We start from the raw sequence: 23,280 nt of genomic DNA on the forward strand, positions 1-23,280 counted from the left end.
CCCTCAAAAACTATAAAAAATAACATTAGAAACAAAAACACCCTTACTGCAACCACACTTACTCCCCATGACAAGGGAAATCACTTAAACAGCGTGTCAATTAATTTGTAATTCAGACTGCAATTCAGACAAAGGGAAATATACTGCTTTTGATTACACAGTGCAATAGTGCTAATTCAACAGACAAACTAAACATTCCCCATGAAAAGATGAAGTCACTTATGCTTAAGTTAGTGAAGGAAAAAGCTAAAAACTTGCCCATAAATGATGACTCCCTAGAATATGCCAGCAACATAAAGAAAACCCTGAGAAATAATGTTAGTTTAGATCTTTGACAGAAATATATTTCACACAAAACACCTCTGGCTCAGATAAATATAGCAGTCATTCCACTGTGCCCCTTCAGTGCAATTTACAGCAACCAGTGCTGATGAAAAAGGTCTCCTTGCTTTAACTGAAAATGCATTTTACAATCAAAGTTGCAGTAACTCCAGTGTGTATCAGAGCAAAGCAACGACACATCCAACCCTGTGGTGTACTTCCACAGTTTAATTATTACCTTCCTCTATGAAAAGAAAGAAAAGCCTGACCAAATAAATCTAGAGGTTTTTGTGTTTGTTTTTTGCCAAAGAGACAGGCATTGAACAGCCTCTAACCCAAGTGCTACGGAGAACTCAGACTGCAAACACTGGGTGCCTTCAAGGATGAGTATTTGCTGAGAAACAATACATGATGAAAGTACAACTTTGCCGCTCTGCACCTCTACCATAATGTTTGCTTATTTTTAACTAACTCCAAACACCCATACCTCCCATTACACACTGTTTCATTTGCCAGTCACTATTAATTTCAAAGCTAGAGGCTAAAGATATCTCCATGAGTAGGTAATTCCCATCTAAGTGGTAGATGGGTACCTGCATGATGTGCTCCAGACAGGTAACCCAAGTACTGCCTACTGCACAGCCAGTTCTGGGTTCATCACCCTCTGCTTTTCCCCTTCTCCTCTAAGGAACAGCTTTTTCATACAGTCCTCACAAAAAGGGTACAAAACTCCCAAGAGATCTAGAGTAGGTTTTTTCACAACACAGGTTTACGTAGCAGCTTTAGGTACTGTGGTGACAAGAGGAGACAGAAGTAGCAGCAGTAAAGAGGCAAGAGACAGAAAACTGAGCAGAGGCAGGCACAGAGAACTGTGCTTATGGCCTCTCCTTCCCCTAGCATGCCAAGTCTGTCAGCACTTCTAATAAGTATGTCAGGATGGCTGAATGACTAAATTTTCTTGTTTGGGCCCCACAGGTAACCCAGAAGGAAAGGCCTATCGATCGCTGTCACTCAGATCACTTAGGCTGAGCCCAAATTAACAGAAATGGCAGCAGTACATGCTGTAACTCAAAGCAAGTCCTCGCAGAGTTAGACCAGCCAGCAATTACTGCTTGAATCACTTGTGACCAGCACTTGAGGACACTGGGGTGGAGGAGAGCCCGGTGGCTCGGAGCGCTCCGGAGCCAGCTGAGCCGCCACGCTTCCCAGCCCAGCTGCTCTGGGAAGCCACCCAGGCTGCTGGAGCCCCCGGCCACCCCTCCTGCTCCGGGAGGGCACACAGACAGCCAAAACCATGGGGCCCGCTTCAAACCAAACCGTGGGGCCCGCTTCAAACCAAACCAAACCGTGGGGCCCGCTTCAAACCAAACCGTGGGGCCCGCTTCAAACCAAACCAAACCGTGGGGCCCGCTTCAAACCAAATCATGGGGCTCGCTTCAAACCAAATCATGGGGCTCGCTTCAACCCATGGGGCCCACTCCAAACCAAACCGTGGGGCCCGCTGGCCGCCATCACAACCGGGGCCCGACGCCTCAGCGCGGCTCCGGCCGAGCCTCCACAGCCGCTCCGGGGAGCGGACTCAAAGGCTGCAAAGTCATTTTCCATGCAAACAGCTGATTGATAAAACATCCTAGGTGAGAACATCATTTACATCTGCTGCCAAGAGAGTGTCTGCCTCTCGCACAATCACAAAAGTCGTTTCCTCTGACTTTGTGTGTCACAATAAGCAATCTGCAGGCAGCAAGCGCGGTGCAATGAAAATATTTCAGCACTGATGTTTTAACACAGAAACTTTTGCATCTCCAGCACACAGGAGCCAGTGTTTCAGAGCTCAACAGTGCTCTTCTCTGTGACTGCCTGAAACATAACCCTGTGGCCAAGGAAGGAGCGCAGAGGGATTTCTGCAAACGCATTTAGCCACAGGGCCGCACTGATTGCTCCCTGTAAGCAGTGCTGCGCAACAGGCAGCCCTCCTGAAGTCACTTTTCTAAGCCTTTCTAAGTAAGGTCTTATTAAGAATAAAGATGCAGCTTGTCAGCTGGCTCCAGATAGTTTTGTTAGAGCTTTTGTAGCAAGTATGCAACACTAATGGACTGCAGTAAAAACTGACATGTAAATTTGTGTCTTCGCCCGCTGTTTTTACACCGAATTGTACAAAGTATCAAGAAACTAGAAATTGACAAACAGATTTCTAGAAATAAGAGGCACCATAAGGTCTGTGCTTCTTCAAGTAATACAGCACAGACTTAAGGAAAACATTTAAGGGTTAAAACTGAAACAAAAACAAGTAACACAGCAGGCAGTGTCTGAGGTCAAGAAACTACTCTCAGAGTGGTTTCAGTTCAGCAGAGATTGCTACAATTCAGGCTATTCGTGTCTAAATTAAAAAGAATTAAGGTCTTGCTGCATGAACACCTTACCAGTACACCTACGAGTGCTTTCTTGCACTGTAACTTCCGTAGAATCATTTTTATTATTGATACAGACAAAGCAGTCTATTTTTGGGTTGCTGAATCATACATTGTTGTCTGGAATAAGGACTCTGCACACATTTGAAAAGCAGAAGGATTAAAGAAGCATCCTTACCATGTCAGCTATTAGTTTACCAGCCTGAGAGCCCATATTTCAAGTGCACAGCTAAAACATTATTTGAACAGTTACATTTGCAAGAATAACTGCTTGCCATAACTAATTTCCAAAGAAGTTCAACTTACAATCTCACTGCCCTGAAAACAGGGATAGGAGCTCAACTTTTTGCTCAAACCTGTCCCGGGGGGGTGCATTCCGAGGGGCAGCAAAGGCTGAAGGGTATTGCTCACACCTCCCCAGCACACAGAAACCACATCATAGCCTTCAGAGAAATACTCTGAATGACCAAAAGTAGCAAAGTATTACAAAAACTGGAAATTAGACCTTCATTGAGTGGTCTGATATTCTTCAACAGCATTTTAAATTATTATTTTTTTTATACTACTTTTATTTTATTATTATTATTATACTACTTTTCAACTAAATCAGTAGTTTTAACATCAAAGTTAGAACCTACTGACAAAACTTGCTGCTCAAATAAAGAAGCCTCCTTGTTCACTCCAGAAGAAATTAAGCTAGATACTCAGAATAAGTTGATAACTCTTGAGAAAACAAGACAAGAAATGAAACTATTTTGGATTTCATGTGATAATAATGTAGTGGGATGAAATACCTTTGTATGCCTAGAATAGAAATCAGAAGTACAGACTCTAAACAGCATTATAGCAAAAAAATAGGTTTCAGCATATTGTTGGATATACATGTACTTGGACACCTCTCTCTGAGGGAATTTCCTGTATACATTTCTTTATTTTACATGCTGAAGATAAAATCTCTTTCTATATCCTGGCTCCTTGAAGCGAACACCACTACACGAGTGAAAGGTAGAGAAGGCTCTGCAGGACGGGAAGGGGCACTGGAGTCTCCAGCTGACTTTTGCACGAAGTAGGAAACCTCATCAGCGGTTGCTCAAGTTCAGAGAAGCAGTGACTGATGCTATTGCTCCTCCGAGCACTGGAAAAATATGTTCACCAACACCTTGTCTCGTGGAGACGGGAGAAAAAGGGCGGGGGAGCAGGCAACAAGAAACTTTAGGCGTCTCAATTCCCCTTAAGGAATCCTTTTTCTTTTGTTTTTTTTTTTTTTTTTTTTTTTCCCTTAAGTGGAATTAGGCATCTATGAACTCCTGGGCGGGTTAAGATAGTTTCATCCGAGCGGTTCGTCTCGACAACAACCCGGGGAGCGCCGAGCCGCCCCGCATTACCGTGCGGGGCAGGGAAGGGCCGGTGGGAAATAAATACATAAAAATAAATAAATAAATAACCCGGCGAAGCGGCGGGTCCCAGCGTTCCCTTCCTGGCGGATGTTCCGAGCCGCCAGGCACAAAGCGGCCGATGCCGCCCGGCCAGCAGCGCATCCCCGCCGCCCGCACACACCCACGCACCTCCCGCGGGCACGGCCAGCGCACCCCGGCCCCCGCACCGCACCGCACCCCGGCCCCCGCACCGCACCGCACCCCGGCCCCCGCACCGCACCGCACCCCGGCCCCCGCACCGCACCCCGGGCCCCGCACCGCACCCCGGCCCCCGCACCGCACCCCGGGCCCCGCACGGCGCTCACCTGCGGGGCCGGGGCGCCGCTCCGCCGCCGCCGGCAGCGCCAGGGCCAGCAGCGCCGGCAGCAGCAGCCGCGGCCACCGGGAGCCGCTCCTCGCCATCTTCGCCCTCCGCACCCGCCGGCGGCCCGCGCCACCAGCCCCCGACAGCGGGGGAGAGGGGAGGCGTGGAAAACGAGACGGGAGAAGGCGCCTGGGGAGCGCGGCGGGCAGACAGCGCTCCTCCTCCGCGGCGGGCAGGAGCGGCGGCGCTCCCCCCGCGCCGGGCTTTATTCGGCGGTGGGAGGGCACCGGCGGCGCAGCAGGAGCCGCTGCGGGCGCACGGTGCCGCCGCCGCCGCCGGGGAGGGGCGAGCGGCCAAGCCCCGCCTCGGCCCCGCCGCGGGCGCGGCGCTGCACAGGCGCGGCCGCGGGGATGGGGCCGGCGGCGGGCGCTGCCGGGGTCCGGCCGTGCCAGCCGGGTGCGGGGAGCGCTCCCGTGTGCCGTGCCAGCAGCCACGCTCGCCTGCCCCGCCGGACACTGGCTCAGTGCTTTCGTTGGCCGTTATGTCCCGATAAACGAACACGCGATTTTGTGAGTACCTGAAGCCGCTGCGCCGTGTGCCCATAGAAAGGATGCGACCACTCCGCCTGTGTGCCCTGATGGCATCGGGAGCGCACCGCACATCCTCTCTGCTTAAGAAGAACGCGTCTGTCAAAACCTCCATCGCCTCAGCATTCAGCTGACTTGGTTCGTTTGTCTAATCCAAACACACAAGACTGACACATTGTTACCATTAAATAGCCAAAAAAATCACTACAGGCAAGCTCGGTGATAATAAAGAAAGTGTACTGGCCCGCCTTCACTCTTTCTTATTGTGATACAAAGCATATGCAAAAAAATACCATGAATGTTTAAAAGTGACATAAAATTTTAAAAGCAAATGTCAACCTACTGGAATCAGTGAAGATTTACACCTTGGAAATACTATTTGAAGACCAAAGGCATAATCCAAAACAAAAATTAGTGGTGAAAGTAAGATTCATGTATTTGAGTTCCACATATATAACCATCAAATAGACAGCTCATTTTTTATCCTAAATGTCTCTATGGGCTTAACAGATGTTCTTTTTTGGATCTATAGAGAACAGGGGAAAAAAATAAAAAAGAAGGGGAAAAAAAAAATTAGAGGGGGAAAGAAAGGGAAAACTTGACCTGGGATCCTACAGTTCTAAATGTGTGCTGTTATTTGGAACCCAGGGCAGAAATCAGAGCCTGCATTATTCTCCCAGATGCCTTTATGGTTAATTGGAAGAGCTCATTCTTTCTGGATCAGGCTGCACAGACAGGAGGGATGGACAGTAAACCAAATAAAAGACTGGGTCCTTGGTCTGGAGGAGCTTCTGCAGCATACAGGCTCATGAAAGCAGCAGCTGGGAACTAAAAATGTAATCATGCAATTGATGGAGAAACAAAAATGATCCTTCAGTTCTTGGGAAATTACTCATTATGTACTTTTTCCTCCCACCTCTTCCAGGCACACAGAAATTCACCAGAGAACAAATATGTTTTGAATGCAGACAATATGACCACATTACTGCTCACATCCATGAACAGCCTCTGTTCACTCCTCCAAGAAGCAGCACTACGGCTGCTGATCACCTCACCACATTCACTGAAAGTGAGCAAATACCATGACTGGGATGATCCTGCAAGTACATCCATCTTCAGGTTTGGTTTTTCAATAAACAAGTTCAAGAAATTTGGCTAATGGAAAATGAAGACAGAAAAAAATATCACAGCTGTAGTTTTAAAATAGAAAACAGTTTAAACAAGCATTTCAAAAGAGGTCCTCAACAGATCAAACCACACCTCAGATCCAGAACAGCTTATTGGTAACACTTGTACTCTTGAGATAGAAAGTGTAATTGCAAAGCTGAAAAAAAAAAAACCTCATTGAGAATAAATCACTAAAGACATGTAGAACACACTTAGTACCATAAACCCTGAAGGAAATCACAGATTTCTTCAATAAATTCTGAGAGGAAAAAACAGGACCATTGGGTATAATTTCAGAATACCATGGAGATGATGTCATGGCTCCCAGGGATGGAATGGAAATAAGACAAAGCTTCAGCCCCTAGAATTGAGAATAAAATCAGTGGCTGATGGTCACGTACATACCCAGTGCTTTGAGAAATTACAGCCATAAGCAGCTGCTTTCACCAGAAAAAACACACAGGTCCTAAAACAGTTAGGTGGAAACCAATGGGCATAAAGAGGAGAGAGTGTTCAAGAGGAATCCTAAGAGGCATTTTGTTATCAAAATGTACAAGTAAACAGTAGCAGGGAAGAATGAAAAGAATTGTGAGAGAACTCTGTAAATATGCAACAATGAAAGGAAAGGAAATAGCTGGCAAAAACAGATTTCTAAAGTGGGAGGAAAATGGGTTGAGGGAACTGTGATATAAACACAGCTAACACAGGTCATACCTGTATGTGCAAGCTCAGACTTGGAATAGAAATTTATGCAACTTCTTGTTATTTTCCATGGTCTGTTGAGGGCTAGTTTCAATTTTAGACTGCTCTTAGAAAATGCAAGCTTTGTCCCCAGAGAGAAAACAGAGCTGAAAGCTACCCAAAGTACTGCTTTCAAAGTGACAGATGTGGTCAAGACTTCTCCTACCCCCAGAGGCTTCACTCGGACATTGGCTGATGGAAAGGAAAATGCTTGTGAAACTCCAGAACTGAGCTGCACCAGCTGTGCAGTGCCCAGGGGCTCTGTCTTGCCCTGCTCTCACAGACACTTGGGTTGGAAATGCTGCTTTTGTGCACAAATACCAACTTTAGGCCTGAACTGGCAGCTGGTGGTTAGCAAGGTCTTCAGCTCTCCTGATGCTTTTGCAGGCTGCTTCAGGATGGTATTACTGGTGTAGCAGCTGCAACACTTAAAACACCTCGATATCAGAGCTCCTAAACTGAGACTTACCCTCAAACCAAAACAATTTTAAATAATATAGGCAATATTCAGTGAAATGTCCAAGTATGCCTGCTAAGCTCTGGAGGTTAATTCCTTAAGCAGTTCCTATGGATGTTCCAAGACACAGGCTCACATTCTTGTGATTCTCACTGTTTGTTCCTTTGATTTTTGGCTTTATTGAGCCTTTTTTCCTTTCCTCTGCAAGAAGGTAATTCTTCATAAGAAATGAATATGTTTTGTTAAGTAGCATGGAGGACAGCAAAATTTTAGTTGTGAGGCCTTGAATGTGGGAGCCTAAGGAGTTTTTTGTCCTAAAACTACATCTGTAGTGGGGAAAACAAGAATGAGAGCATCTGCAAGCAGTCCTCACTTCCAAAAGTAACTGTGTACAGTTATTTTCTAACCTCATAACCAGTTACCAAATTTATTTATTTTTCAGACCCTGTGCATTTTCAGCTCAGCAATAATATTTGAATGAATAATAACAAATACAGCTGGCAAGTATTTGGGCAAAATTCTAGAGGACCTCTGCAGAAGACAACAGCTTCCTGAATTCTTTCTAACCATAATTCCTTTGGTAGGTCTTCCTCGATATTTAGAGAGTTCTTTTACAGTCTCAGTAACTCCCTGTCTGTATCTGCCCATCTGTACCTCCTTTTCCCTGTCTCCTAATTGTCTGTAGGAAATTATCATGAGGTTAGAAATCCATCTTACCCAAACCACCATCAATTTTATATTTCAAAATGCATGTAGCCAATGCCACGTGGAATGGAAACAAAGACAGTTCACTGCAGTACCAGCCCACCACTGCAGTCAAAGGGAGAGAGAGGTCCTGTTCCAGAAAGACTTCTAAACCACAGGAACTCCTTATGAGACCTTTTTAACATCCTCTAATTACTCTACATCTTACTGTCCTTAAAACAAAAACCAGTCTGTGCAGTTGCAGTGCTTTTCCTCTCCTTGAATTTACCTCACCTTTCATCTAGGGCTCAAAAACCATTCTGTTATTCTGGACCCCCACTTGATTAGCTTTTCCACAAATGCTAAAATGGAAGAGCATTGCTCACATGAACTTCCTTCCCTAACCTTGTAACACTGAAATTATTCATTATACATTAATTAAAACAAAAGAAAAATAAAAATATTGATGAGTGGAAAGCTACAGACAGAAGATATTTTCAACAATTCCCCAGCTGCAGCAGTCCAAGAATAAAATAAAATCATCATGCAAGGATCCCAAGTCCCTAACCTCAATAGAGATCATAGATTTCTAACAGACAATAAAGTTTTGTCTGGGCAAAATCAGATATTCCCCATGCATTTTCAATAGCAGGAGTCATTAGTTATTTGTTATAAAGAACAAATTGATTAATCTCCTATTCCAGATTTTCCTCTCAAATGTCATTTTTGTTGCATTAATTTTGTCCTCTTTTTGTGTTACAGCAGTAATTCCATAGCAGCGATTTCACTGCCTGGCTCCAGTAGATATAAACTATAAAATTAAATAAAAGTTTTGGCTTTTTGCTTATATCATGGATCTAATTTATTAATCAGAGTAGTTACATGAGTTTATTTTTGAGACTAGGTTAGTAAAAGATCTTTGAGATAGTAAGCCATACAATTTTTTCCAGTTAAATTATTTACCTAGTGTAATTTCTTAAAAAAAAATACTATTTTTGAATTATAAATTCAACATATATCAGTATTTTATGTGAGTCGGGGGTAGCTGAAAATATATGTTTGCAATTATAGAGTAATACTAATAGAAATTGACATTCCAAATTAATTTTAAAAAATAAAAATCCCTTGTTAGTCATAGGAAAAAGCTTTCTTCATATATATTTAGTTAGATGCCTGAAGTTGTTTAAATTTGACCACAAGCCAATGAAACACTTGTGTTAACTTATAATTAGTTTTTCTTCTTTTTCAAAAAGATATCACTAGGGACATGAAAGTCCATCTGGCAATAACATGGCATTAAATTGTGCATCGCACTGTCTGACTTAGTATGTGTGTGCAAGCCTGTAATAAGGCCTCTTAAGTACTTCAACCCTAATAAGAACTCTTCCACAAACAAATTATTTCCAAAAATCAGGCTAAATGACACTGAAATTCTAGTCTTGCTCTCTGAAAATAGTTTCTCTTTGGTTGCCTCCCTTTAATTTATCCTGAGTTTCAACCAGAATATTTCTCTGAGCTGCTGCCCCAGTGGTGTGATTATGGGCATGATCCAACCATGGCCAAGAGCTGCCAAGTGCTCCTCAGGGGTGCTGAGCCCCGCTGGTTTCCATGGCTGCTCAGCACCTTTCACTGGGGGAACCTTTTGGCCTGGAGTCACGGCTTCTTTCCCAAACCACCCAATCAGAAATTACTTAATTTCATTCACTCGTTTAAAATTTTAGCTATAAACAACCCATATGAGCAAAAGATTAATAGGGCTAGCAAGCATTTCCAGGGTATAATCGGCTGTCATCCCATAATTACTCAAAGAGATTGAACGAGTGGCTTTGAAATTACAAGGAGAGTTGCATTCTTTCACTGAGATGGGAGCAGCAAAACATGAATACCCATGAAAAGCCCTGCTAAGTTTTTGTCTGTGGTCCATCCTTTAGCATTAAGGACATTGTTGCTCCAGCCTCAAGGGCCTGTCCTGTGGTACAGAAGTCAGTGAGCACCATAAGAGTATTAATCCTGCTGATCTGGCCTTAAACCAGATGCATTAGACCCTGGTACTGCTTCTGGTGGACACAAAGGTCTTATCCTCATTTTTCACTTCCATCACATTCATTTTTTATGTGAAAGGAACTGAGAATTAAATCCTGCAGCGTAATCCCTGCTGATCATGGTTGATCTTGTAAAGATTTCACTCCCATCACCCAATAAACTATAAAATGCTTCCCAGAGCCTCAAATGAGAGGTGTTGAAATGCACAATTAATCAACATGACTAAAGTGTTGCTTTTGTTATAGTTTGGGGATGCAGAAAAGAATATAATAGAAAAGGAAGCAACATTCAAGAAAACTGGCAAAAAGAAAAATAATTTTAAACATTTGCTGTGTGGGATTAATAGAAACTAGCAGAAATAATGCCTTTAAGAAATTTTCTGGAGCTGGGAATCGACTGGAGTTTTCTGTCTTTCAAAACTTCCTCACTGTAGAAGTGTTCCACTGAAGTGAGCCTGTGGGATTGAGCAGGCTGAAGGGTGCCACACGTGTGATCAATAAGGGAGGGGAGCTCATGATGTGTTTTACAATAGCTCCCCTAAAGCTGACTATTTTTGTGATTTCAGAAGATCAGGGGAGAGTTCTATAGTGGCAATTTGGGAAAACCACTGGAGCAGAGAACCATGCTCCATAAGTATTCCCCTATGGGAAGACATCAGATTTCATACCCTCTGTTACTGAAATGGTTTTGGTTAAAATTTCTTTTCCTCCTTCCCCTACTCTGGGAGTTTTGTATCTGCTCTGTCTATCCACAATGATCTCATTCTCTCCAGCTGACTTGTTTGAGGTAAATAGAAACTGCTGTCCTAATTTTGACAGGTAGTTTTTTAGCAATTTAGTTTGATTTATAACAAAATTAGTCTTATTCCTACTTCCTGTATGATGCAAAGGAGGAATCCCAGATGGCCCAAAAACAACTTCTGGCAGCATTTCTGGAGCACTAGATTCAAGAGAGAAAAGAAAGGAGATGGACTGGATGTTATTTTGCTGCTGCAAAGTCCCTTTCCACAGAGCTTTTCAGCTTCCACTTTTCAGCAGGCAGTGTCTGAAAGAGCAGCCTCAGGAAAGGTGAAGGAAAGCTAAGAACCACAGGTTTTTTTAAATTTAGTGGCTAGTCAAAATATTATATGGTTTTTAAATACCAAACCATTTTGCCTCTTGACAAAAAAACCTTTTGCAGGGAAAAAAGGTGGCAGCCAATAAAAACAAGGAGAGTCAAAATAGCATATTTAAGTGAACAGTTAAATACAGTTACCAGGAAAGCTGAGGTTGTGAGCAGTGTCCCTGGCACAAGAAAGGAAGCAAGAAAATCTCATGACTCAATCAGTAGGGGAGTGTGCTTTCAAACTTAGAAACATTTAGGAGCTTTATACCTTTGAGGGTTTTTCCTCATCCTCTTCTTCAATCTTGCACTGTGTGTGTACATAGCTTTATTTGATAACAAGGGATATGAAGGGATGTTAGGCTCAGATCACTACTAGAAAACTCTCTCTGCAGAGCAGGCATCACAACTGTTAGCTCACACTTGTGTGCTCAGTCACTTCCCTCAGTGCCTGCCAGGGCAAGTGTGAGATCAAAACAGATTCAGAGCTTTAACACTGAAATGGCCAGGAGTTACTGAAGGGATGAAAAAAAGTGTTAGGTTACAGGCTGTGTACTGTGAAAGGGAAATGCATCCACTCTGAATGGTTCTTCTCAATTGCATTTTTTAGGCCAGTGAGCAAAAGCACATATCCTTTTTTAAGGCTGAGAGCTTGACTGTTCTCAGCTTACACAGAAAGGGGCACAGAGGATGCAAACTTTGAATAGCACACAGTTTTGATGAATGTTATCCACTCTGTGTTCAAGATAACTCACCTGTCTACTATTCATAGAGAGACTGAAATAAATAGAGACCCTCCAACAGAACCTCAAAAGAACTCTTTTCAAAAGATTTTGAAATTGAATTATTTTTTAGCACATCACTCTACAGAAGCCAGGAGGATGGCTACTTTGAATTCAGAGACTGCAATTTGTGCTTATTTAGTTTAGATGCTCAAGAAGATGAAGTCTCTAACTAAAATAATTCTGATGACTTGTCAATGTTGATAAAACCTGACATTGGGAGTGCATTTGGTTCTGGCTTTAGGAGGGTAGTTTCAGGGGTGATCTGGCTCTTCACATCCAGACAATCCTAAGCCTCTGGAGTTCAAAGCAACATACAGATTGATTCTGCATTAGGGAATATGATGGAAAGAAACCCCTTTCTATTTAAAGAAAACTAAACAAACTTTGTGTATTGGAAGGCAGCAATATCCTGCAGAGTGGGGAGAAAATTGTGATGGATAGACAGCAGAAATCCCAGGTAGGCCTGCAGTACCCCAGCACTCTGAATGGCTGCTCATAAAGTTCCAGGCAGAATTAAGCAAGTGGTCAAAATGGCACATAAACTGAATATCAGGTGCTGATGAACCTGAGTCTTTGTCTTCTTCTGCTTTTCCCTCTTCCTCAGTCTTTTTTTTACTCCATCAAAAGAATATGTGTAGTATAAAATGCTGCAGCCAAAATCACTTTTGTAGAGTTTAGAAGATTGAAAATTACAGTACTAAACCTAACTAGCCTCAGACAAACTGTGCAGGCAGCCTCTGCTCCAAGGTACCTCGAGGAGGAGAGACACTTGGTAGGCACAGAGCACACATCCCCAGGAGGCTCCTACTAAATGGCCAGGAAAAAGCCAAATTGTTGCCATGGCAAAGAAAAGGGGTTGACACAAGTTCCTTTTCCTTGTATCCCTGTACCAATGTAAGGCTATATTTGCCTTTGAGACAGTTATACATTAACAATGTTCTTTGATACAGCCAGAATGAAATAAGGAAAAACCCCTAGCCCCTATATCTAACTCTGGCAGGCAGCTACCTAGCAAATTATCACCTTTGCAAAACCCTGACATACAGGAAAGTCTTATTTATGTGGCTGTCCCATTGTGCTTACATTCTGCCTGCTACAATTGAGAATTTAGATGAAAATATGACTGGAGAATTCACTGTGGCTCAGCTATAATGCTCCCCACATGTAGTGAGAATACTGATTATTACTTGCATTCAGGTTCTTGGAGTGGGATTTATACATGTGATTCAGGAAATACTGAGGTCAGTAATACTACTTTTGCTACTCTGATTGGAAAAGCTACATAAACATTTGTGTTAACCTACTAAATTCTTCCTAACCAGAGATATGTGATACAAACGATAAACAAAAAATAAAATAAAAAAAAAACTATATATCAGTTATTATCATATTATTTCCCTTTCATGTATCCTCGTTTTCAAGATGCTTCTTGACAGAAGATTTTCAAAGATAAAAAGTTTTTAGTAAACATCTTTCCTCAGCAGGAACATTAAGTAATCTTAGCAGATTATTACTAATTAGATTTTACTATGGGCATCAGTTTGGTAAATATGGTATTGTTTGACTCCAGAGAGGGGTCAGACACATTGTGCACAGTATTGTAGTGACAGCCCAAAAAGCCTACTGAGCACTACCTGGGCTAGCAGGGGGCTAGCAGTTTGAATGATAGTGTTGAAACTGATACTAAATATTTACTGAGCCATCAGGACTCCTCAAATCACTGTATAAAGCTATTGTGAGCTATTATTATTGCCACAGGCTATTCATATTACCAAATTTAAAGGTTCACCCCCCACGAGGTAATAGTGACAACCTCCCCAGATTTCCAGTCTAAAGAATAGAAATCACTTGCTTCCAAAACAAAATATAATCTTTAAATTGGACCCTGCTCAAATAGTACCAAAGCCAGAGAGAGCACTATCACAAAATTTCCAACACCTAGCGAAGACAATATAAAAGCAGGAAAAAAAATCACCTCTAAATTACAGATACTCAAGAAAATTTATGCACTGCTAAAGTCAGGCTTCTACAAAATCTCAGCGACAGCCTCTTTCTGTTCCTGATAACTCATGTGTCTTTTTCCAAATGAGTATTAGAGAGAATGAAGACTCTTGTTGTTTTAGTAAGACCAGGCCATTTAATCCTGCTCTTCATCTCTTCCTTCTGCTGTTCATGAGCAGCCCAGATTGCTGTTTATCAATACACATTTGTTCTGTTGAGTTATTACAAATAATTCTCCAGTTCTCAAACATAATTCTAGCTTTTTATTCCCTCTGTGCTGTAACTGAGACAGCTGATGATGTATGTAGCTGAATATAAACTTCCATAAACAGACACTGTGAGCTGGAGCTCAGCTGCACGTAGGCCATCCACACACTTTTTCCACTCTGACTCTTTCTCCCTGCATCCAGTTGGGGAAGATGTTTTGGCTGTGACTCCCCTGTGGCTTATTCCACGTCACACCAATGACCAGCTGAAGTGAGGAAAAAGCTTCTGGTTAAATGTCCACAGTTCTCAGTCAGCACACCAAGAATCTCAGGTGAGATTAAGTCCTTTTCTCTTCTGAAAGGGATCTGCACTCTCCAGGCAACCTTCAAAGCCTTGCAGCTCTGCTTGTGGAGCCTGTCCTCTTCACCTCTCCAAAGACAAGGAACTTACTGCACCAATCAAAACTTTACTGGCTGTGTTTGTTTTTCATATAGTGCAGACAGGGGATATTAGGCAGGAATTTTCTTTACAGTCTCCGTTTATATCATTTACTCTTATTCTTTTCATCCCAGAGAAAGCCTAACCTTTTCCCATGGTTTCTGTAAAGTGAGTCACAAAAGTCAACTGCTGCCCAGGCACTCACAGGAAAGGAGGATTTACATTTCATATGTGTTTTTAGGAACACTCTCCTGTCACACCATTCATCTCCATGACTAAATTAGGTCATTCTTTTGCTTTTTCCCTCTTTGTATTGTAGAGGAAAACAGATGTGATTTATCAGTCTGTCATTATGGTGGAGGCTTCATTCTGACTTTGTCCATTCACTTCTAACTCCACTCAAACTTCAGCCTGTGATTCCCATCATTTTGGGGCTCCATAACCAGAGAGCATGACTGGGCAAAGACTTGGATACTTTGGTGATTAAATATTTATAAAACACCTAATTTAGATGGTGGGTGGATGAGAGCAAGGAAGCAACACTTCTCAGTGATGTGGTCTCCCCACAACCCACTGGAAAATATTTAGCAGTAAGCAAAGATGCAGAAAGCAGGTACCAGCAAATATGCTTTGTTTCTCCATGTGTGCTGTGCCTGTTCATGGCAGGTCCCTGGGGGACAGCAGCTGTCACTGGCAATGGGACCTCAGCCCCCCTGCACAGCACCTGGGTCCTCCTGCAGTGCCCTAGAGCAGTGCTCTAGGGGACCCTGTGCCTTTCCAGTAGTGATGAGGAAAAGAATACTACTCTTAGGGATGTGAATGCTTCTACAGCTCTTAAATTTATTGAAAAAATTCTTATTCTTGCACCAAAACTCCTTTGGGAATTGCATATGTAAATTTTTAAACCAAAGTAATCTTTTGCACTTGTGATCTACTCCATTATTAGTATGGAACTGATGGGACTTGGAAGAAAGTCAGTTACAGCTCCACAGTCACAGAAATCTCCAACAAACACAGCACTGTCTAACTAAATCTAATTTAATAATTAATTCAAGGATCATTACTTAGAGAATTTCATCATATACAAAACCTTTAAACACAAAATTGCTAGATTAACAGGACCACCCTCATTGTTCTACCTTGCCACTTTTCTTCTTTCTTTTGGGAGAAAAAAAAATTATAGTTCTTATATTTTGACATAAGAGGAGACACTTGATCAGGTGTTCTGACCAGAATGTCACACTCACTGCATTTCTCTTTCACACACTCATATTACAGCCCAAAAAGAACATGTGTTAGATTAAAACATTTTGGTCCTCAGCAGAGTAAACTGTTGATGCCATGCTGACAGCCTGTTAACAGCCATCAGCTATTACTAGAATTGCTGTGGGAGTTTGTAGGAAGGCATTTGCAAATGCTTTATCAATACAGATTTACCTCAGCAGCAAAAGGACAGACAGCATCACTTGTTGCAGCAGTGGAAAATGCCTTATTCTTCCTCCTAGCCAAAGAAAAAGCACCTGAATCAAAACGAATTGCAGGGAGACAGCTCATGAGCTGTCTGGAGTGGAAGCTAAAAATCTCAGGGAAGGAATGAAGCTTCAGGAATTGCAACAGTTTTCCAATATTTACCTGTAATCAGGCAGCACACCTCCAAAGAAAGCTCTCATCATGCTCTTTTATCCAGTCACTCCAGACTGCAGCTTGATTATTCAGCTCCCATTTCAAGCCCTGTTATTTCTAGCATCATTCTCTTGCTTTTTTGCCTTTGTCAGCAGGTATATTTGCATTTTTAAATAGTCAAATTCTAACCATAAATGTAGATTAATGAAAAATCCCCCAATCTATAGCTAGATATAAATACTGCCCTGGCTGGATCTGAGCTGGGATGCAGAGATTTATCAGTGGTGTTAGGTGCCCTCTGGACCAGGGAACTCCTTGCCTTTGACTTTGTCCATCTTGGTTCAAAGGATTTTGAAGTCAAATGTGTTTTGTAGATGTTTACACCTCATTACCTCATTCTGAAAATATAAAAACTTCACTTGTGTACGCTTCTCTTTGCACATTTGGTTTGAGTTCCTCTGATAGTGAGATTTTTTGCTAAATTTTGCCACATAGTTACTGAAGTGCAAATCCCTAGGAAAAATAATTTGCTGAAAATATTTCATATTTGCAGCTTAAGAGATGCTGATTAGTTGGTGTTTTACTTTGGCATCAAATTGTAGTATCCTCCTTAGGGCATGCATAACCATTTATTCCTTGAAATTTATTTTTCATTCCTTTTCATTAATCTGCAATTTTGCACAAATATTTCCTTCAGCCAGGCATATTGGTTAAAAAGTTGAATTCCATAAATGGAGCACAATGTACAAAAATTTATTTGATTTAATGAAGAGATTTTGCTTTCCTCTTTCTTGCTCTCTTCTCTACCATTATGTCAACTAATTCTCTTTTCCTTTTTTTTTCCTTTTTTTTTAATGTTCTGCAACACATAGGTAAGTTCTTGTTCATTTCAATGACTGCCTTTAATTCTTGGTGCAATTTAATATTAGCTTGCCACCTCTAATAGCCCTTCCAAAGTTTGTTCAGTGGAAAGGACAGGGCACAGTGAGCCCTTGTCTGTGTTGAACAACTTTGCTTGTATTTCTTTTCTGTCCCAGTCTGGCACCAAGCAGAATACAGGCATAAACAGTGTCAGCAAGCTCAGCCTCAGTCTGCTGAAAGACCTGTATTTTCCACGAGCCACAAATTCTGCTCTCAGAAAAACTAGATAATAAAACAGTGTGCCTCAGTCCCTTCATACTGTCATATGCAAGGGGATCAAAAAAAAAAAAGTTTTATACCAGTTAAAAAGCGAGATTGGCTGCAGGAGAAAAGAAGGCAGGATTTAGGTGTTAATATGTAGGTCTTTGCCAAACATACACACTCTTGCAGTATTAGGATTCATTTTGTTCAAATTCCCCAGAGCAAGTGCTGCTCCTTGTGGTTATGTGTGGCTGGAGAGAGCCACAGTAGGAGCAGGAGACTGAACTTGGGCTGAAATATTGCCTGAGCTTGGAAAATATCATAAAGAACCAAAGGAACAACTTGCAGCCTGTAAAGACTGCTGGAGGGAGCTCCTCAATGGTGCACATGACAGCTCAGTTGTACAGCAAGGTATAACTAAACACAAAGCAGACCAGCACAAAGAAATGCTTGTGCAAGGTCAGGTACCCTGGGAGATTGTGCTGTTCAAATTGTGCCAAAAAACAATCCCCACATTCAGGAGAAACAGTACACTTTCACAAGAGCAGGACTACAGAGCAGGAACGTGCAGCCAGAACCTAAATTAGAAAACACTATTGTACTGATGTGCTGGTCATACACAGTACCAGAAAAATGCTGCTGTAAACCCCAAGGTCAAGGCAGCTCCAAAGTCTTGAGCATCTTCAGGGTCAAAACATATCTCAGGGTCATTTAAATTAGCAAGTTACCTGCTGTTTATACTTCTCTTCTTATGGACAGCTTTAGTTCTAGCCTTCAGCACAAGCCTCAGCTGGCCTGGGAGTTTCCCCGCAGCATCGGCTGCCCGCAGCTCGCTCCTGGGGCTCTGCCACCTCCTTAAGCACATGGTGCCAGCCCTGCCCCCAGCCTCCCTGGCAGTGCCTGGCAGCCCTGCAGGGCCTGCACACTTCCCTTTGAGCTGCACCTTTGTCCACGTGGTGATGTGCAGCTGCATGGGAATTTGCCTGTGGCTGAATATCTCCATGGCACTCCCTCTCTGCAGCACACGCAGCAAGGAACTGGAGGCTCCTGACCAGTGGTACCTGTGCTGCACCAGCCCACTGCCCCATGGTTTTTTTGGCATGCTTTTGCCCTCAGAAACTAACTTGTGCATCAGGGGCAGTGGGAGCTGCGAGGTCCTGGCACACACAGCTCTGTGCTTGCTGCTCAGCCTCCCATCACTGTCTGCCTGCTCCTTGGAAAAGGCAAGCAACAAAGGAGAAATATCGACTGCCTCAGATGCTACCAGCTGCCCTGGTTCAATAACTAGGTCAGCTAAAGGTTAAACCAGCTGAGGCATAAGCAGCAACTTTAAATTTAACCAAAAAAAAAAAAAAAAAAAAAAAAGGGAGAGAGGAAAAAACAAAACTGAAGTTGAGTTGGGGGGTGGCAGTCCAGTCCATGTCACATCCATTCACACTGAGCCATCTCATGTCTAAATGCACCTAAGACAAAAATCAATGAATTAAACCAGCAATGAAATCAGCCTGTTTGCTTGATATACCCTGCTGTGATATATTAATAACTTTTTGCTTTCTGTAGTAAATTCTGTCAGAGATTGTAGTCTAATTCCAAATTATACCATTTACCAAGCCTAATGCAACTTTAAGTACATTACACAGTATTCTATCTAAGTATTTTAAATCAATCATGGTTTAACATGCACGTACACATTTTTTAATTTTCCTAGTGGTGTGTAATTGCATTTGAAGTGTAAGATTTTGCTGCTTTGGTGGGAAAGACACATCTAGCTTTTCACACTCATGTAGGGAATACATACTTTGGAGATAGTGTAATGTGAAATTCCTCCAATGAGAAAAGCAGAATGACATCTAAGGAAACTGCCTGTAGATCTCAGAGCCAGGTTTAAGCAGTGGAAAGATAATTTCTGTGCTAACACTGCCACCCATCGAAAAATAAGAGGCACAGCCATTGTATGTCCCTGTTTTCCCCTTTGGTGTGCTGCAGTGCTTTCATGAGTATTTTCTCCTCATTGCTGTCTTTAATAATGTAATGTTACCAGGTAAAAATTACAAATAAACTGAACATAGGTGGTAGGTCAAATATAGCTATAAACCAGATGATAAATTCTCTTCAGAACAAAATCAGTAACGTATGGAAGTCTCCCCGTGAATGGTGACAGGGACCAAACCCTCGGCACAAAAACACGGCATATATAAACACACACATCATGAAAGTACACGTAGAGCCCTGATCCAACAGAATTCCACCAGCTGGGCTCTTCCTTCCACCCTGGGAGAACTGCACTTTTCCTTTGTCAGAGGGAGAATCTCCCTCTGACCCCTTGTCATTTTCTCTGATGTTCTTAAGCCTTTTTTATCTCCTGCCTCACTAATGTTAAGATCAAACCACCTGGTTGCTTTTTGCTTAACATGGAACCTTTACCTGTGGTGAAGAAGCAATCACGATGCAAGCCAGATTGTGGGTTTCTTCCTTATCTTCAAGTGTCTCTGATTTCACAACTTCTACCCTGAATCATGCTTTTACCATTTCCTCTCACAAATTATTAACATCCATATCACACAATGGCTATCAGCAGTGAAACACTTGAACCATGCAATTTTACCATAAATTCCCTTGCACAAAGATTTTATGTACTTTATTATCACTTGTATTTCCCAAGAGTTACCCCTGCACCTACAGCAGAGGGAGTTAATTTAGCTCAGGAAACCAGCTGCTCTCTCCTTCCCTAACTCACCTTTGCTGTGCAGTCCTGCTCCCACTCAGCTTTTGGTCAAAGTTATTCTTGTTAGTAAAGCCAGCATGAGGTACATGAGGGATGTAAAGGATGTCCTTGGGTCAACAAAAAGACCCAAGGAGACTTTTTTATGAACTTTGCAAATATGATCTGAAATGTTTTTAAAAGGCAAACTCTTATACTTTAATCCTTTAAAACAATGCTCTCTTTTCCAATTAGAAAGGTTATTAGCAAAGCCCCATCTTGTCTATGAGTAAAGTAGGAAATCACTTCTTTTTAACACTTACATCTTTGTTTTTGGAAAATGGAATTAATTATGCTTTTCTATTGAGAAGCATCATATAGATTACATTTTTGTGTGCTATATGGACCCCAGGGTTTTATTAAGTGACCCTATCTCCTGTGCAACTGGAGATGAAAAACTTATCAGGACAGCACAGATGGAAAGGTCATTAACAGAAGTAGAGAAATCCATCTGCAAATCTCACTCTGTAAAGAGTTTTATGTAACAGCTCGATCTCACTGAGATGCTATTGAATAAAAGGAGGCATGATGGAAATTTTTGAATGCTTTACACAGCCTGGAATTATGGGCAGGGGGTTAAATCACTGTATTGCTTATTGTCTGAAGAATGAAGAGTGGAGAGTTCTAGACCGATGAATTATTAAAAATGGATGCTGTTACGATCCTTTAAAAAAAAAAAAAAGAAAAAGCTCAAAGAATGGTTTATTCTTCATTTAACACAGTTTCAGAAATGAGAAAATCTCCAGAAGTTCTTGAAAAACTTAAGGACTAACCATTTTTCAATTAAATAGCAACAGAAAAAAGAAGTGAGGTGACAAAGGCAATAAGATATTGTTTGGGTAGCTAGAGAGTTAGCCCTGGACAGCTTTAGTTAGGACTTCCTAATATTTTTACCTTCATGAGAGAATGTGAACTGTTTCACAAGACAAAAGTTTATGGGGTGCGTAACCAGTGTCAGAGTTATCCAGTTCCCCAGCTGATGGAAAGTTCCTCCAAGTCCAAAGCTCTCTCTATTGTTTTATGATCTGAGATTGCAGAACTTCTTTCCAGTTCTTACCACAATTCTGGCAAATCCAAGATGCTTAGCTGCCACTTCTTCCTTAGCTGGATTCACTTATTCTCCCAGGTTATCTAAATTTTCACCTTATTTACTAATTTTGCTAAATACATGTTAAAGGAATAAACTGCAGTAATCTGACCACTAAACTTGAGCAGCACAAAATCAAAAAATCTAAATGGGCAACAGCAAAACTTACACAACTTCACTGTTGGATTTCACTGCATTTGAGAAACCTGTGTGTAAGCACAGATTGCTTGGAGTAGGTTTCACTCAATTGTTACTGCTTGCAACTGAAATTCTCCTCATGATACAAGAATTGCAACATTGTTTTCCTACACATCTTGATGTGAATTTGATCATTCTTAATGATTTGCATTCTCCCATTCTTCCCTTACTGCCCTACAGAGATTAATTTTTCTATGCAATTTTGTATAAAAGGTTATTGGAACAATGGAGCTTCCAGGACTTAGGATGAATAACTAAGAAAAAAATTTGAATGAAAAAATGTTAACTACTTGGAAGAATGAAAACAAGGTCTCCTGGTTATGTCCTATAAGGCCAACCTCCTAACACACCTCACTCAAATTTACATACCCTCCCCAGTTTATTGTCAGCAGATGAATTTATGATACAAGAGCCTTTTCATCAAAGGCAAAGGTTGTAGCTGTTTTGTCTACTTGAAAAACATGATTCCATCCAGTCCTCAAACAGTCATGGACCTCAGTCTAATGCAAATTGTAAATTTAAATTCTATGCAGCACCTGCCATGGAAATAAATAGATAATTTCAAATACCTCCCAAAGAATGTTTATGAAATATTTGAATAACTGCTGAAGTGCATGGATCAAATGTGCTTGAACCTGGGACTTCAGAGCTACAGACAGAAATGAAGCTGTGTGCCAGCCCTTGCAGGAAAAATAATAATAATGGACTTAGTCACATGAATCCCTAGAAGGCAGGTCTGGTTTCTAATACATGAAGCTTCTATTCCTAACTCAAGTAGCCAGAAACTTTTGGCAGATTTTAGTAAGATTGGATTTCTGGTATCTCATTAATAGATGGTCAATAAAGCACAAAATATTTTTTAAAGTTATAATATTATGTTAATTCCCTAAGACCAGTGCTGATGAATCAAAAATGCACCTCCAGCAAGTCCATATACAAGGAAATTTAGCAGCAGAAGCTAATTTAACAACGAACAAGATACAATTTAAAGACTTTCAGAACAATCTGGACTGTTGTCCCAAATTTGCACAATTATTCCAACATTAAAAAGAATCCAAGTACACAGGAGCAATGGTATTTCTCTTTTCTTTTGCTTTTTGACTGACCAGAAGAAACCAATAAATTTAAAATACTGAACAAAAGGACTCTTCAGCAAGAAGAGAATGCAACTGAAAATACTGATAAGGACTTGGCTGGATCCCAAGAACCATTCTGTGCATGTGCTTGTATACTGGGGTAAGAAATTGCAACTTATCCATTGCTTGGACATTTAAATAAAATATTTAAATAATTTAAATAAATCTATAAATGCTAAGAAGTTGACCTGCTGTTTCATGTGTCTGCTTTTGAAGTGAAACTGTTCTGTTTATGCAGAACACTCGTTCTGTTTACTCTGTGGCCTCCAAACAACAGACAGACTCACAATCTGTGCAAACTATGGACTGAATGAGGAGCAAAAAGCACTGGAGAAACTGAGAAGTAACTAACAGTTTTTTCCTTGCCTCAGGTCACAATTGTGCACAAAGAAGTACTAAAGGATTATTAAATAGAAGCAGGCACAGACAGTGTTATTTCCTGTCACCTCTACCCTTCTGTTGACAAACATGCAACAGATATATGTTTCAGATATATGTTTCAGAACAGCCCAAATAAGAAAATTAGGTCATGCTCAGGAGGAGTCATATTTGAGAACATATTCATCACTAGATGTGGTGGGTTGACCTTAGCTGGGAGCCAGGTGCCCACCAAACCACTCTATGCCTCCCCTTCCTAGAGGGACAGGGGAAATAAAACAAGACACAAAACAAC

At 41.7% G+C, this 23,280-nt stretch overlaps 1 protein-coding gene across 2 annotated transcripts in view; it reads right to left on the minus strand.

Moving 5' to 3' along the window:
* Window positions 1–4,790, minus strand: part of PLOD2 (procollagen-lysine,2-oxoglutarate 5-dioxygenase 2) — a 50,053-nt gene extending 45,263 nt beyond the window's left edge. For both annotated transcript variants that reach the window (XM_021536914.3, XM_021536913.3), the window contains exon 1: window positions 4,471–4,790. In XM_021536914.3, the coding sequence (XP_021392589.2) occupies window positions 4,471–4,567 (97 nt within the window). In that variant the 5' untranslated portion in view covers window positions 4,568–4,790. The remainder of the gene's footprint in view (window positions 1–4,470) is intronic.
* Window positions 4,791–23,280: the final 18,490 nt, after the last annotated feature.

The sequence above is a fragment of the Lonchura striata genome, chromosome 10 (genome assembly GCF_046129695.1).
Source record: "Lonchura striata isolate bLonStr1 chromosome 10, bLonStr1.mat, whole genome shotgun sequence".
In the NCBI taxonomy this organism is placed as follows: Eukaryota; Metazoa; Chordata; class Aves; order Passeriformes; family Estrildidae; genus Lonchura; species Lonchura striata.